We start from the raw sequence: 15,215 nt of genomic DNA on the forward strand, positions 1-15,215 counted from the left end.
GAGCGTGGATCATAGACATGACCCATGGTCGCTGGCTTAAGCAAGGGGTCACTTGCTTGGCTCTAGCCGCCCTGGTCAAGGCACATATGAGAAAGCAATCAATCAACAACTAAGAGGCCGCAACAAAGAATTGATGCTTCTCATCTCTGTCCCTGTCTCTCTATCACCAAAAAAAAAAAAAAAAATTGCTGTTAGAAGTTGAGGCTGTGGTTACATAAGGGGTCTGGAAATGTTATCTTTCATAATCTGGTTAGTAAAGACTTTATGAAAATGCTTTCATCTGGGCCCTGCCAATTGGTTAGAGCATTATCCCAATACACCAAGGTTGCAGGTTCAATCCCCAGTCAAGACACATAGAGGAATCAACCAGTGAATACCTAAACAAGCAAAACAACCAACTGATGTTTCTCTCTCAAATCAATCAATAATAAAAAGAAAATGCATTGAGCTGAATACAGGATTTATGCACTTTCTGTACATACAACTTTCATTAGTAAAAGTATCCTGGTCTGGCCTGACCTGTGGTGGCACAGTGGACAGAGCATCGACCTGGAATGCTGACATTGCCAGTTTGATACTCCGGCCTTGCCTGGTCAAGGCACATATGGAGGTTGATGTTTCCTGTCTCTCTCTCTTTCTTTCTCCTCTCTCTCTCTCTTTCTCCTCTCTGAAATGAATAAATTAAAAAAATTATAAATAAAAAGTATCCTGGTTTGGACAAGTTAGACAATTCTTACTCCTCTTCTCCCCACCTCTTCCCATCTACCTTTGAGGTTGGGCCGACACACAGAATACTCCCACCTTATACCCATGCCTTTTGGGAAACCTCTACTAACCTCTATTCTTCCAAGAACTACAGTTGACTCAAAAGCAAGAGGCGAGCTGGTAAGTAAATACTGATGCATAACTGGATATCTGTCTGTCAGAGGAATGCCCAGAGACACTCCAGCGCAGCGTGGGCTCTGCATTTCAAGCCACGACTCCACGATTGGCAGGCCCTTGTTACTCCGTTTTGCAGGGCAGGGAAAGAGCTAACATACATCAGGAAGAATTTCAACAACCCAGGGAAAAATGAATTTACCTTCAGCGATCCTGACAAACAAAGTTGATCCAAACTCTCCAATTCCTGAATATATGTGTTGAGGTCATTAAGTTCACTGGGTCACCCTTGTGGAAACTGAATTAACTCAACTCTGACACTAAGAAAATGATTCCTGTGGCCATGACTGGTACTGATATGACCAATTCCCCCAGAGCCCTGCAGGCCTTGACCAACCAGGTTGATATCCCTGGCCTCGAACAGCTCCCTCGCCATGCCTACTGCTCATGGGTCCCCCCCTCTCCAAGGCCCTTCCAGGCCTGCTCAATCCCACCTCCTCGAGAACACTGCTTTGACTCCCTGGAGCTCCCCTCCTCTCCTGCAGTACTTACTAAGTCTGTTTTTAATAAGGTGACCAATCGCCCTCCTTTAGGGAGGACAGTCCTTCTTTTGTAAGCTCCGTCCTTCCTCGGAAAATGTCCTACACGTCCTCCTTTTTGATATTGGGAGACTAATCTGTAAATGTCCGTATTTGATTGATGCAGAGTCGATCCATTGCGTCTGATATGACATATTTGTATCTAAATGAATACTTTTTTCCTACAATTATTATTAAAAATTAATAGGCATGTAGGCATAATTACAATATAAAATATTACAAATGTTTTTATTATGAATTTATCATATTATAGTGTATTATTATTACAATGAATGTTTCTTTTATTTACAATATTGTTTTCTTCAATTAATTTTTGTCCTCTTTTCCATTGTAAAAAAGTTGGTCACCGGCCTGACCTGTGGTGGCACAGTGGGATAAAGCGTCGACCTGGAACGTTGAGGTCGCCGGTTCGAAACCTTGGGCTTGCCTGGTCAAGGCACATATGGGAGTTGATGCTTCCTGCTCCTCCCCCTTCTCTCTCTCTCTCTAAAAAATCAATAAATAAAATATTAAAAAAAAAAAAGTTGGTCACCTTAATCTTTAAGAACCTGACGACCGCCCCCATGCCTGACCTGAGATGGTGCAGTGGATAAAGCATCGACCTGGAATGCTGACGTTGCTGTTTCAAAACCCTGGGATTGCCCGGTCAAAGCACATATGGGAAATGTGAGTCAAATAAGTTTGCAAATATGATGTATATGTTTGCTCACTTATAGTTTTCATTGGGTGTGGGGGACAAACTGTAAGCAGGCAGGGTCCTTTAGCCTAAGGCTTAGTTTTAAGACTAAGCCTTTTCCACCCTTTTAATACTAAGATCTTCTCAACACTAAGCTTTTTCCCCCACACCCTTGGCTGTTGCATGATGTAGGGCAGTGCACTCTTATGAGGAATCCCATTTATGCCTCAGATAAGTGGCTTTGTATCACAGACTTCCTTATTTGTATATTGGCTTAAAGGCTTTAATTCCTACACTATAAAATAAGGGAGACCAGGGGCTCTTTCTCTCGGTTCCTGAAATTAGTATTGCAGTGGAGAGGCAGCCAAGATGGCAGAGTACTGACGGAGAAGCCAGTTAGTGCAGAGTTTGTACAGAGAGAAGGAGATAGGGAACAGAGGTGAATAAGGCTGGGAGGTAGATACCTTTGATTCTAGGAAACTCGGGTAAGTCAGTGGCTTTGGGAGCCCTGAATGGAAAGGGAAGTATTTTCCCACTGTGTGTATTTCTTGCCTGCCGAGTGCAAGCTAGGATTAAAAGGTAATGGCCCACCAGTTCTTGGCTCCGTTGTTTCATTACCAACTGTCCAAATCAAATGCAAACCTGCATGGGCCAAGCAGCTGTGATGGTGGCCGTGGCTACTGGCTTTACAGGAAGAACTACAAGTTGATGCATCCTGCTTTTCTCTTTCTCTCTCTCTCTCTCTCTGTCCTCTATCTAAAAATCAATAAAAAAGAACGTGACCCTCTAAGCTTCAGGAGCTCAGGAACACCTGACTGGTAGCCCAGTGGACAGAACATCCACCTAGGACACTTAAGTCCCAGGTTCAAAACTCCAAGGGTCACTGGCTTGAGTTCAGGTTCTCCAGCTTGAGTGTGGGGATCATTAACATGATCTCAGGGTTGCCGGCTTGAGCAAGGGGTCGCTGGCTCAGCTTCAGCCCGTCCCTACTGAAGGCCTGTATGAGAAGCAATCAATAACTAAAAGTGACCCCACTACGAGTTGATGGTTCTTATCTCTTTCCCTTCCTGTCTGTCTCTCTCCCTCTCTCTCTCTCTAAAAACAAACAAAAAGGGCACAGGAGCCTGACCTGTGGTGGCGCAGTGGATAAAGCATCAACCTGGAAACGCTGAGGTTGCCGGTTCAAAACCCTGGGCTTGCCTGGTCAAGGCACATATAGGAGTTGACGCTTCCTGCTCCTCCCCCCCTTCTCTCTCTCTCTCTCTCTCTAATGAATAAATAAAATCTTTTTAAAAAGGGGGGGGGTACAGAAAACTTTCCTTTGCTCACTGATTCTGCCCAAGAGCATGGACCAGTTCTTGGTACATAGTGGACCCTCAGTAAATTCTGAATAATGAATGCTTTCTGCCTCCTGGCACCTAGGGGAATTGTTTCTCTCATGAGTTTCTGGTTCTGATTCTTCTAGACATAAAATTCACAGGGACAAGGGCTATTCTAGGTCTTACTTGTTTTTTAAATCCGTACCACTCACCCTTCTGCTCAATACTTTTTGAAAGAGGAAAGAACGGGAAGTGGCTTCAGGACATTTGCAATCCAGAAAGCATGGAGGTGGGGGGTCAGTGGCAGTTATTTGGATTTCAAGGGTGTGGGTAACCCTGGAGAAGAACAAACTACTATATTTGCCTAGAAATTTATTTATATCTGCTTCCTTCCAGAGGGACTGAGGTGGCTTACAAAAAATACACATAATACAAGGTAAGAAAAAAGTCAGTGAGGAAGGAAAAAATAAGATCAAGTCCGCTGGTTGAGAAGTGGGCCAAAAAAGTTGGCCAAGTCTGTCCCACAGCCTACTGGAGACGGAGGGCCCTCTCTCTTCCCCACCTGTCTCTCAGGACAGCCCCAGGCCGCACAAGCCCTTCCTGGCCACCAGCCCCAGGCCTGGCCTAGAAGCCTGGCGTGCCTTGGGAAGGGATGTGTCCAGGGGAACACCACTCTGTGGGGGCTACCCCTGGCCCCAACCTGGGTACCCGGGTTGCTGCAAGGGTCCTGTAACCCGAAGGGGTAGCGTTAGGGGGTTTAGAGTCGTCTTTCCACTCAATGCTGTGAAGGTTCTGGAGCTAACAACTCCATGCCATTGGGCCAACTCTACTCGCGGCCTACTAAGCACAAGCACGGCGCGTAAGGCACAAAGATGGAGCAGCGCGCGTTACACCCGTTACACCCCGCCCCACCCCCTACGCCCGGCTCCAGACAAAGGGGCAGGCCGCCCCTCCCCCAGCCTTCCCCTCGCGCTCCCCTCCACCCTCCTCTGCTCTCAGGTCGCCCTTCGGTGACTTCCTCTCCCTTCCAGGGGACTTCTCCAGGACTGCGTTCTACCTGGGCGTGGGGCGGCGGGCGGAGGCGCGGGAGGGCAGCCTCCCCGCCCACCCCCACGTCGGGCCAGCCCCGGCCCCCGCCAACCCCGCGCCCTCTCCTTTGAACCGGTTCTATTGGCCCCCCGCGCCTTCCCGCCCGGGCGCCCCGCCCCCACCCGGCCGAGCACGTGCTGCCCCGGGTGGGGGCTGGGCCCACTCCCGCCTCGTATCCCCACCCCCACCGGAAACATTCCTGAAACATTCTTGAAACCAGGAGGCCCGGCCCCTCCGGCACCCCATCCCGCTTCTACTCTGCTCAGGGTTTTCCTGGAGTCGCCCCTCCACCGCCAGCGTGCCCCTTGAGGAGGGGGCTGGGCCGGGGCCTCGGCTGACCGGAGAGGAAGAAAAACATGAGTCACAACCCTGTCACCGGGCCGCATTGCAACTCCCTGCATCACGGGAGGTGTGGAAGGCCGCCTCGGGGACCAGGCGCGGGAGGGAGGTGCGCTTGGGATAGGCCCCGGCCCGGCCTGCAGGGCGCGCCACTCACAGCGCCCTTTCTTCTCCCACCGCCCTCCCCGCCATCTTTCCCCTTGGGCTTCCTTTTCGGCCGCGCAACAAGTCTTTGTTGAGCCGGCGCTGCGCGCCCGGCTTGGCGGGCATGGCGCGCATGGCTTGCGTGGGCTCAGTCCCTGCCCTCAAAGTGCTTCCAGGCGATCATTGGCTCACGCTTTCTTGTTTCTTAAAAGTCCCAGCGGATGGGGGCCAGGGCGCCAAGTGGGAGGAGAGCGTGCTTCTGAAGGAACCTTTCCTAAGGTTTACCTGCGCCGAACCCTTTTTTTTTTTGCTTTGCTTGAAGAATTCACCTTGATTTTGGTTCACTCAGGGCCATTAATAAATTGAAACTCTGGGTTTCACAAGATCTGTTTGCGTTTCTTAAGACCTTTATTTCACCAGCCACACGCGGGTTGGCACTGAAATGGACATGCTGACACCTGTACACCCAGGGGAAGGGGGGCGCCTATACGTGGGCAAGGGGGCGGCGAGTAGGCCGCGGAACTCTCGAGCCCGCGTGTTTCCACCCCTCCCGCCCGCACGGACCCCGCCGACGCCAACGCCATCCAGACCCTCGCGCCCCACGGGCGGCAGGCCCACACGTCCCGAAGGCCCCTAGAGGTGACTGCCGGGGGTGGGTGGCCGCCCCCCATTCCAGGCAGTAAGGACACCCTCCGCCTCTAAACCCACGAAAAGCTCCTTGGCGACCTGTCTGTGCCCTTTCCCAGATCTTCCGACCAGAGACAGTGGGGAGTGGGTCGGCACCTCGTGTTCTCAGCCCGCCCCCGGCTTCGGAACTGTTCGCCCCTCCCCGAAGTCAGCACCCAACAGCGGGGCGGCTGGCGGGCGGCCGCCCTTTTAAATCCCCTGGCTCATTTGCATGGCCCCGCCCCCTCAGTGACACGGCTGGCGCGGGCGGGCCCGTCCCCCCTGCCCCTGGGTCGCTCTTTTTAAGCTCCCCTGAGCCGGGGCTGCGCTCCTCTAATTGGGACTCCGAGCCCGGGCTATTTCTGGTGCTGGCGCGGCTCCAAGAAGGCGTGAGTTCGCGGCCCCTCCGGTGGCTTCATTTTTTTAATATCTATCATTTAATTAAATTATTTATTTATTGAGGCCGCGCACTGGCGGTGCCTAGCTTCCTGCCCCTCGCCATCCTTCGGGGGAAGGGGGAATATTTTTGTTCCCCCGCCTGGATGTGACACATAAATACCCCGCGGGGGCCTAGGCGGCGAGCACGAGGCGGTGGCGGTCTCTGAGCGCCTCTGCTCTCTCCCGGTTTCAGATCCGCATTTGCTACCAGCGGCGGCGGCAGCGGAGCCAGGCCGGTCCCCAGCGCCCAGCACCGTCGCTCCTAGCAGCCGAAGAGCGCACCACAGGCCGGCGGCCGAGCTCGCGGTGAGTCGTCCCCTGGGCCCGCGACGGAGGGGGGCGCCCGCGCCCCCGCCGCTCCTCCTGCAAGGCGCCGGGGGCTGCAGCGCGCGCCTCCAGCTTTATTCCCAGGCCCGGACTGCGCGAGCCGCGGGCGGAGGAGGGCCGCGCGGCGCGGGGGCGGACGGCGGGGCCCGCAGGCGTGGGGAGGGCGCCGGCACCCCTTCCCCCGCGCGGCGGGCGCCCTGCGGGGGGCGGGGACCCGGGAAAGGCGCGCGGTGGGGGAGGGGGCGCGCGGCTGCGGCGAGCGCGACTTGTGCACCCGGCGGATCCCGATGCACCTCGCGCTCGCCGCTCCCGCCCGAGCCCGGGCCCGGGCCGGGCCCGGGCCCTGGCTGGGGTGGGGTGGGGAGAGGAACTGGCTGCGGCGCAGCGGGAGAGTGGGGGGCCGGCCGTCCCTCGCAGCCTGGGGAAGTTCTAGAAGTGAGGGGGATGGGCAGGAACCCCGCAATTCGGCCCAGCCCTTACTCGGCCTTTACCTGGTGCTCCCTTCCGCAGATGAGGCCGAATCGCGGGCCTGGGTTTGGGGCTTCACCTCGACCCTACCTCTGGCCCGGCCCGCGCGCCTCCTCAGCCCCTGGGCCAGGCCTGCCCTCCGCCCCCACAAACTGGTTTCTCTGCTTTACTGGGCTCTGTTGGAACTAGTCCCTTTGACTCCCCGTTTCAATTTATGTTCCTGGGGCTTTATTTTGCGGGGAGAGCGCGTAGGGAGGTAGCTTTCTTCCTTTCCCCCGTGCCCGCGCGCGCCAGGTTTCCTGCCCCAAGGCGGGCTTGGGTGCCCCCTCTGGCAGGAAGTGGGGCCGGGTGCACCCGCGTGGCGGTGCATGCGGTCGGGGTGCATCGGTTTCCCGCGCCTGCTAGAGCGGCCTGCGCCCCTCCCCCCGCGCGTTCTGGCCCCGCGTCCCGCCGGTTGACCTGCACCGTCCAAGCGCAGGCACTCGCAGAGTCGCCCTGAGGCGGGGTGTGGAGCAGGGGCCACAGGGACTTAACCAGCCTCCAGGACGGTAAGGAGGGTGTTCTGCTAGAGGGTCGCCGGGAACCTACTCCATCCTGTTCGTCAACTTGCTGTGTGACCTTAGGCAACTCAGCAGAGCTCTCTGGACTACTTTTTTGGGAAAACTAGGTAGTCCCGTGGTTTCCTGGGGTCCTTCCTGCAGATTATTCTCTTAGCATTTGTGGAGTGCACATTGTGGGCCCCATGTACAGAGGAAACAAGTTTGAGTCCTAAAAGGCATTATAAATTGAAGGATTGAGATTGGGCCCCTAACGTGGCTTCTACATGCCTGGTCTGTCTGATGTTCAGAAACAGGTGGTGGAAGAGACAGCATTTGTTGGTCTCACCAGAGAGGAGGGCCTCAGGCCTTTGTTCAATTCATGGAGGTCTGGATTTGGGGTAGGTGGGTGGATTCAAGGGCCCCCCACAGTCAGAGGTAGGGGGAAGCACCAGATGAAACAGGAACCTCCAGGGAGACCCACCAGGATCCCAGCAGGTTGGGCCCAGGCTGTTTAGGATTAGGGACGAGCTTCTAAGGAGAACCCCTCTCTGAGGGGGCCTCCAGCAGACCTCATATGAGGTCAGTACTCATTTAGCTGATTAATTTTGATGTTTAGTTTGAAAGGGGACCTGTGGTGTAATAGAAGATTCTAATCACTGCCTGTAATTACAGAGTAGGCCAAGCCACTAATGATGAAGCAGAATAAATCGCCAACCACCTTGTTTAAAAGGGTCTCCAAGTCTGAAACACTATAAAGCAGAATAATGACTAGAAAAAGCCCCACCGTCTGGAGCATCCCCAAACTTGAGGATGGGGTCCTCTGGAAGTCACAAGTTTGCAAAAATGTCGCCCCCCCCCCCTTTGGGTTAAAGTTGGCAATTGTCTGGAAATCTGAAATGGGGAAAGAAGGCATTTTCAAATGTCCTAGTTCTCATTTTGGATGAAGACATCTTGTTTTGGCACTTTAAAACTATTGTCTGGCTTGGCCCTTGGAGCAGTCTGGAGAGGTGGTTGAGGCAGGTAGCTGTCTTACATTTCCCCCCATTTTACTGTCTCAGGGGCTTTCGGAAGTGGAGCCACTTGGGCCCACCCTTTACCAAAGGCAGCCAGGTTTCGGTCCACGTGGGGGTGTGGAGCAATAGATATCATAATTCAAGTCTTTTGTCTGTGACTTGGGGATAATACCAGGGAAGGCAGAGATGGGAAAGTGGGGGGGGGCCCTCTATTCTCTTTTTTGTTTGTTTTTTTGTTTTTGTTTTGTTTTTTTTTTTTCTTCTGAAGCTGGAAACGGGGAGAGACAGACAGACTCCCGCATGCGCCCAACCGGGATCCACCCGGCACGCCCACCAGGGGGCGACGCTCTGCCCCTCCGGGGCGTCGCTCTGCGGCGACCAGAGCCACTCCAGCGCCCGGGGCAGAGGCCAAGGAGCCACCCCAGCGCCCGGGCCATCCTTGCTCCAATGGAGCCCCGGCTGCGGGAGGGGAAGAGAGAGACAGAGAGGAAGGAGGGGGTGGGGGGTGGAGAAGCAAATGGGCGCCTCTCCTGTGTGCCCTGGTCGGGAATCGAACCCGGGTCCGCCGCACACCAGGCCGACGCTCTACCGCTGAGCCAACCGGCCAGGGCCCCTCTATTCTCTTTAAATCTCTAGAAGAGGCTCCCAACTGCAGATTGTAGGTGTCCTTGCAGGCGGAGAGTTTAGATAAACTGGAATAGTGGGGCTGACTAAACCAAAACAGACTTCTAAGATGAGGGAACGTGCTAGAAAAAGACCAAGAAGCTTTTAGGGTTGGCTTTGCCAGGGGGCCCGCTAGAAGGGTCTACCTCAGTTGGAGGTGCCCTTCCTGTAAGCCGCATCAAAGGGAAAGATCTCATCTGACTGCAGGTGGGCAGGATGGGAGGGAAGATAGTAGACCCACCTTTCAGCTTTGGGGCTCCTTTTCCTCCAACTCACCCACCGTGGTTCAACCGTCTTCCCATTTTCCAATTATGTCCCCCATCTTTGGATCCCAGGCAGTTTCCCTGGGAAGGAGCAGAGGGGGACACTGGTGAGGTCTGGGCACCAACCCTGGCCCTGTGATTGGGATGGAGTGTCAAGGTTGGCCCTTCTAGCTTCTGGTCCTGAGACTTGGGCCTTGACAGTATTGTCAGCGAGGTGTGCGGGGGTGGGGGTGGGGGTGGGGGGGTTGCAGCTTGTGGCTGCCATGGGCCTGGGGCTCATTTTCTCTGCTTACCTTTCCTCCCTTGCTCCCTGGGCGCTCCCCAGGCTTTGTGAAAGGGCAGAAGCTGGCTAGAGAGAGGGGCTGCGCGGGGCAGCCTTACCCTCAGAGCCAAGTTTGGGCTGCATGTGCCTGAGGCCCTGGCCCTGTGTAGGTGGCAGGGTAACAAAGAGCTCTTCTGAACAGGAGATAAGGAGCTGATTAGGACCAACGGCCCAGCCCAGCCCCACCCGGTGGCACAGGGTGGGAACCCAGGGCACCCCAGGAGCAGGCCGCCTTGCTGCGGGGCGCTTGCAGTGGGGGAGGCGCAAGGGTAGGAGGTGGCGGCAACAGGTGTGGAGGTGTATTGTCTGAAACCGCGTCCCTGCCTCCAGCATCTCCAGCATCGCTCCTCCGCCTGCTTCGTAAGAAGGGAAGATGAGCGAGTCGAGTTCGAAGTCCAGCCAGCCCTTGGCCTCCAAGCAGGAAAAGGACGGCACCGAGAAGCGAGGGCGGGGCAGGCCTCGCAAGCAGCCTCCGGTGAGTCCCGGGACGGCGCTGGTAGGGAGTCAGGTGGGTGTCCACGTCTTTGCCTCAGTTTACCCCTTTGGGCTAGGGAGGTACCCAGTGTTTTGGCAGGCGAAACAGGAATGGAAGGGTGCAGAATCATTCCTGTCTGTCTGCTCCCCACACACGGTCTGCATATCCTGCCTACATTCACCAACCCTGTCGCATCCTCCTGAGACCCGGGGACCGAGTGGGGCTGAGCCTGTGTCGGACAGCCCAGCCCGTGACCCCCTGCTCACACAGGCCCGTGCTCGCTGTGGTAGACCACCCACTCTTATTTCCAGCCCACCGTAGACCAGTGTGTGTATGGGATAGCAAGGGTGAACTCTAGGAACACAAAGAGAAATAGAAGCCTGGGATTTTTAATCGTGAGCATCATCACACAGATCACCCCGTTGATTTACTATAAAAGTGTCTATGCTCATCGGCAGTTTCTGTACTTCCTGGGCCAGTCACCAGGACCCATTCGCGGCCGCACTGCCGGAAGCCCTGGACTGGGCTTTCCCTTTTGCTCTGTAAAAGAAAACTAAAGCTCAAGAGATGGAAACTGTTGGGGAGTTGGTGGCAGGGGGGCCCTGGGGACCCTGGTGCGGTCCTTCCACAGGGTTAGAAGGCCACCTTGCACGGTGGGGCCACCTGTTCCATGGTGGAGCTCTCAGTCTCTCTCATGGAGCAGCGGCTGTGGGTGAGGTCCAGTTCCTTCCCCTTCCTGGGGAAGAGGAGGGGAGACTGAGGTCAGTCCTTGTCCCCCTACGCTATACGGCAGGCCCCATCAGGAGGCAGAGAGAGTGGGCTGTCCTGGCTCTGGGAGACATGAGTCATGAAGAGCCTGGGTGGCATTCAGCTGCCTCTCTCTGCGCCCAGGATATGGGGGAGCTCATCCTTGTAGTCTGGTTCCCTGGGCCTCCTCGCCGGCACGTTAGCTGGGGTGGGGTGGGGGTCAGAACGGAGTGTTGAGTTACCGGCCCGTCGTTAGCAGCAGCCCGTGGGAAACCGTAGCTGACGTGCCTTTACTGCCCAGCTTCTATGCATTATGCAGCAGCTTTTTATTCTGCCTTGGGCTTATTAAAATTTTAGTGGCAACAATGGCAAGGATCTCTGGGGTTTCTTCTCCCTGTGAGGCTGCCTGGAGGGGGCTGGTTTGCAGGTAGAGGCTGGAGGCTCCCTCCAGGGGGAGGTGTCCTTTCTACTCTGCACCCTCGCAAGTGTCCAGCACATGTTATCAGAAATGATCGTGGCCCAAGGCTAGACACAGACACGTCTACGTGCTTCATTTAATTTTCATGACGCCCTGCGGGTAAGTCTTGTCACCATTTATAGATGAGGAAACTGAGGCTCAGGCAGTAAGTGGTTTTCCAAGATCTTCGGGTGAGTCCGAGGCAGAGCTGCCTGCCTGTCTGTCTGCACCCGTGATACCCTTTCCCAGAGGTCTTATTGTCACAGGGAGGGACTTCGCAAAAGACGGTCAAACTGAATTCCCAAGGACTTGCCCGGGCCATGTAGATTCCTGGGTCAGGGTGTGATGGCTTGCTGACTTGAACCCTTGTCGGTTTGGGGCCTGGGGATATCTTCTGAAAGGGGTGGGACAGGTGGCATCTGTTTCTGACTGCTTCTCTCTCCTCTTTGCAGAAGGAGCCCAGTGAAGTGCCAACACCGAAGAGACCTCGGGGCAGGCCAAAGGGGAGCAAAAACAAGGGAGCTGCCAAGACCCGGGTGAGACTTGAGGGGGGGGGCGGACAGAGCCGTCCTAGTGCATGAAGGAGGGGAGGCGTGGAAAGGGCCGGCTTAGCCCGACTGCGCCCTCTGTCCCATTATACAGGTGGCAGGCAGTGGGGCTTTGCTCATTGGGGAATGCAGGGTGATGATGACAGAGGTCTCACTTCTGGGTCTTTGGGGAAATCAAGTCAGAAGTCCTGCAGCAGCCCCTGAGCTGAGAATGCCACCTTCCATCGGGCGGTCCCTTGGGTCCTGAGAGAGTGGGGGAAAACCAGGGGAGGCCAGCTTCCTGCAGGCCTTGGGCTTTTTTATTTTATTTTTTTGTAAGACACGACTCATATCCTCTGAGTCATGGGTGGGGGAGGGAGTGGGGGGCGTGTGTGTATATTTGGGGGGTAACGTGGTGGTCAGTCATCACCAGCTGGACTGGGGTGGGCCTGCTGGCTGGGGCGAGATTCCTGGGCAGTCCTGAGCAGAGGTAGGCAGCTCTGTCCCTCTGCTCCCTCACCATCCTGGGCTCTCGTCATGGGGTGAGCACTGTCAGGGACATGCGTGACTTAGCGGGTCTTCTTTTTGACTCTCTAGAAAACCACCACAACTCCAGGAAGGAAACCAAGGGGCAGACCCAAAAAACTGGTAGGTGGGGACGGCGTGCGGCCTGGCTCTCAGGGGCTAGAGGTGCTAAAAACGTGGCGCCTACCTGACCCTGTGGGTCCACGTGGGAAGACCACTCTACCTGACCTGCAGGGCCAGGGATGCTAGGACATTGCATTTTATGCAGGGCCCAAGAGGGGACGGGATTTGCCCAGGACCCCGGCTCCTGGCACCTAGCCTAGGGCTTTTAAAGGGCTGTATGTCCATGAGAAGTGAGAGGCCCCAAGTAACAGACCCTTGTCCTGCATTGGTGGGGGATGTCTTGGCTTCTTGGGGGAGGGTCTCAGATGTCCTCTTGTTTGTCCTCCATTATAGAAATGAGGAAGCACATCACATGGGGGAGGGGTGGGGTTTGCCTTTGCCCTGAACCTGGTGAGAGGAAGAAACTGCGCAAAGAGCTCAGCCGTGGGGCGGGCCAATGCAGGTGGGAGCTGAGGTTGATCCCACGTGGAGGCGCCTTCCATTTCTGGGCCCACAGATAGCTGGCAGTGGAAGGAGGCGTGCCAAGTCAGGAGACTGCCTCTAGGGGGCGCCCCTCCAGTTGGCCCTTTCCTCTCCCCAACCTGCTCCCTGAACTCCCTGAGGCATCCGTTCTTTCCTCGAGCTGAGCTGAGCAACTGCCCGGTTCAGGGACAGGGGGTGCTGGCTGGGCCCCAGGAGTGAGTAACAGGAAACAAGTTGTTTTGGAGTTTGCCTGGCACGGGGGCTGCAGCCCCTGTGGTGTGCCGACATTCCCGCCCCGTGAGTGAGCCCCGGCTGGACACACTTCCCCTTCCTCCCCGCCCTGGCCCGGGGTCAGCCTGCGGCCACCGCCCCACAGCCCGGGCAGCTGCCTGGTCCAACCTGGTTCTCCCGTGCCCTGCCAGCTGCCCCTTCCCGTTTCCTCTCCCTGCCTCCCGGAGGCTCCCCCCCCCCAGCGCTCCCTTCCCGGCATCCGTGCAGCACGGAGGTCTGCTGGTCCCAGGTCCCCCCACCACTGCCTCAAGGCAGGGGAGGGTGGCTCTGTGTGAGAGCAGCAGCGTGTGTGTGTGTGGTTTTTTTCCCTCCCCTGAAATTCTTCCTTTTTTTATGAATGAAACCGGGCTGTGGAGGTTGCTGAGTCACCCACACACTCAGCCCTGACTCATCCCCTTCTGAAGAGCCAGGGAGAGGTGGGGGCTGGAGGCCTGTGCGCCCTCCCCCATGAATGGGGATGGAGTGGAGGAGGGCCGGCCTGGCGCTCGAGCTCATGGCCCTGCCCACCTCATAGGAGAAGGAGGAAGAAGAGGGCATCTCGCAGGAGTCCTCAGAGGAGGAGCAGTGACCGGGCCGCGCCCCCCACCCCTGAGGAGCAGTTTCCTCCTGGGACTGGACAGCTCCGCTCCCCTGCCCCGCCCCGTCGTCCCCGGGCCCCGGTCACCACCACCCCTGCACCCGCCCGCCACCCGCACCACCACACTACACAGCACACCAGCCGCTGCAGGGCCCTGGCGGCCCGAGTGGGGAACAGCGTTCCTTTGGTTTCGGTTCCCAGACACCCCTCACCCGCCCACGTGCACTCTCACTCACTCGCCCTCCTGGACAAAGCTGACTTCTCACTTAGCCGCATCCTGCGCCTGCTGCGTCCGTCCTTGCTCCCTCGGTGGTGGGGACATTGCTGACTGGGCTCCTGGTTTGGGGGGGGTCCCTTTCCCACTCTTACCTCTGGCCTCCTATTAAGGGGCCTGGGAGGGCTCCCCGGCCTTAAAGGGGCCCGAGCGCCATCTCACTCTGACATGCCCGCTCTACTGTACTGGCGGCGACAGCAGCATGTGTGGTCATGGATAGGGCTGGTTGGCCCAAAGATGCCCCACCAACCTGTGTCTCACAGGGGCAGCTCACCCCTGCCTTCCTTGCCTTGCGTAGGCCCTGCTCTAGTTTGGGCGGCCGGCTCTGGGGCACAGGAAGAGAAGGCAGGAGGGGTGTGAGCCCCTTCCCGTCTGCTTCCACTCTAGGCTTGAGTCTCCCCTCCCCTAACATGGGGCACTAACCAGGAGCCAGCCTTGCCTGCCCCCCTTGCTCCTCCCCACCCCCCAAGGTTCTGGTTCCATCTTTCCTCTGTTCACAAACTACCTCTGGACAGTTGTGTTGTTTTTTGTTTGTTTCATTCTTAGACATCTGTTATTGCTGCTGCTATCAGCGCCAAATTTCATCCTCACTGCCTCCTGTTCTGCCCACACTCCCCTCCAAGAGACTCTTGGGAAGGGGCCTGGGGCAAAGCAGGCTGGGAACCGGCAACCCCAGTCCCAGGGAAGGGGGGGCTCTGCCCCTAGGATGCTGCAGCAGAGTGAGCAGGGGGGAGGGGCCCGTGTTGATGGCCAACAATAGAGCCACCTTCTCCCCTTGTTCTGCCAGGGAGGAGATGGCCGTGATTTGTCCCAGCCTGGGGCCCCCCCTTTGGTTTCCTATTTGCAGTTACTTGAATAAAAAAAAAATATCCTTTTCTGGACTGTTGCCTTTTTCTCTGATATACCCAGAGCAGATAAAGGTGGGGACCAGGGTTGGGGGGGGGGGAGGGGGGACAAGAGTGAGTCAGCTCCGAGAAAGGTCATTTAACACCCTCTTGAAGAAATCACACCCC

General features: G+C 56.5%; 1 protein-coding gene and 1 long non-coding RNA gene across 3 annotated transcripts; one reads left to right on the forward strand and one right to left on the reverse strand.

The window, feature by feature from the left end:
• Positions 1 to 1,779: 1,779 nt before the first annotated feature.
• On the reverse strand, positions 1,780 to 10,035 carry LOC136337705 (uncharacterized). The gene is made up of 3 exons (XR_010731878.1): positions 9,716 to 10,035; positions 9,401 to 9,503; positions 1,780 to 1,964 (listed from the first exon to the last, which is right to left on the reverse strand). It is a non-coding gene; the product is annotated as an uncharacterized lncRNA (long non-coding RNA).
• HMGA1 (high mobility group AT-hook 1) lies at positions 5,963 to 14,064 on the forward strand. 2 transcript variants are annotated; one of them, XM_066279179.1, is made up of 6 exons: positions 5,963 to 6,100; positions 6,343 to 6,455; positions 10,075 to 10,252; positions 11,876 to 11,959; positions 12,548 to 12,598; positions 13,866 to 14,064. In XM_066279179.1, the coding sequence occupies exons 3-6, from the start codon at positions 10,118 to 10,120 to the stop codon at positions 13,917 to 13,919; spliced, it is 324 nt and encodes a 107-aa protein (XP_066135276.1). In that variant the 5' UTR covers positions 5,963 to 6,100; positions 6,343 to 6,455; positions 10,075 to 10,117; the 3' UTR covers positions 13,920 to 14,064. The 2 variants fall into 2 exon arrangements, with proteins under 2 accessions (XP_066135276.1, XP_066135364.1); XM_066279267.1 differs by having other exon boundaries at positions 10,075 to 10,219.
• Positions 14,065 to 15,215: the final 1,151 nt, after the last annotated feature.

The sequence above is a fragment of the Saccopteryx bilineata genome, chromosome 1 (assembly GCF_036850765.1).
Source record: "Saccopteryx bilineata isolate mSacBil1 chromosome 1, mSacBil1_pri_phased_curated, whole genome shotgun sequence".
NCBI lineage: Eukaryota > Metazoa > Chordata > Mammalia > Chiroptera > Emballonuridae > Saccopteryx > Saccopteryx bilineata.

Coding starts and splice junctions, on each gene's coding strand:
- HMGA1 (XM_066279179.1), top strand. CDS start 10,118: ATGAGCGAGTCGAGTTCGAAGTCCAGCCAGCCCTTGGCCTCCAAGCAG. Junction 10,253..11,875: donor CGGCGCTGGTAGGGAGTCAG/GTGGGTGTCCAC, acceptor TCCTCTTTGCAG/AAGGAGCCCAGTGAAGTGCC. Junction 11,960..12,547: donor AGGGAGCTGCCAAGACCCGG/GTGAGACTTGAG, acceptor TTGACTCTCTAG/AAAACCACCACAACTCCAGG.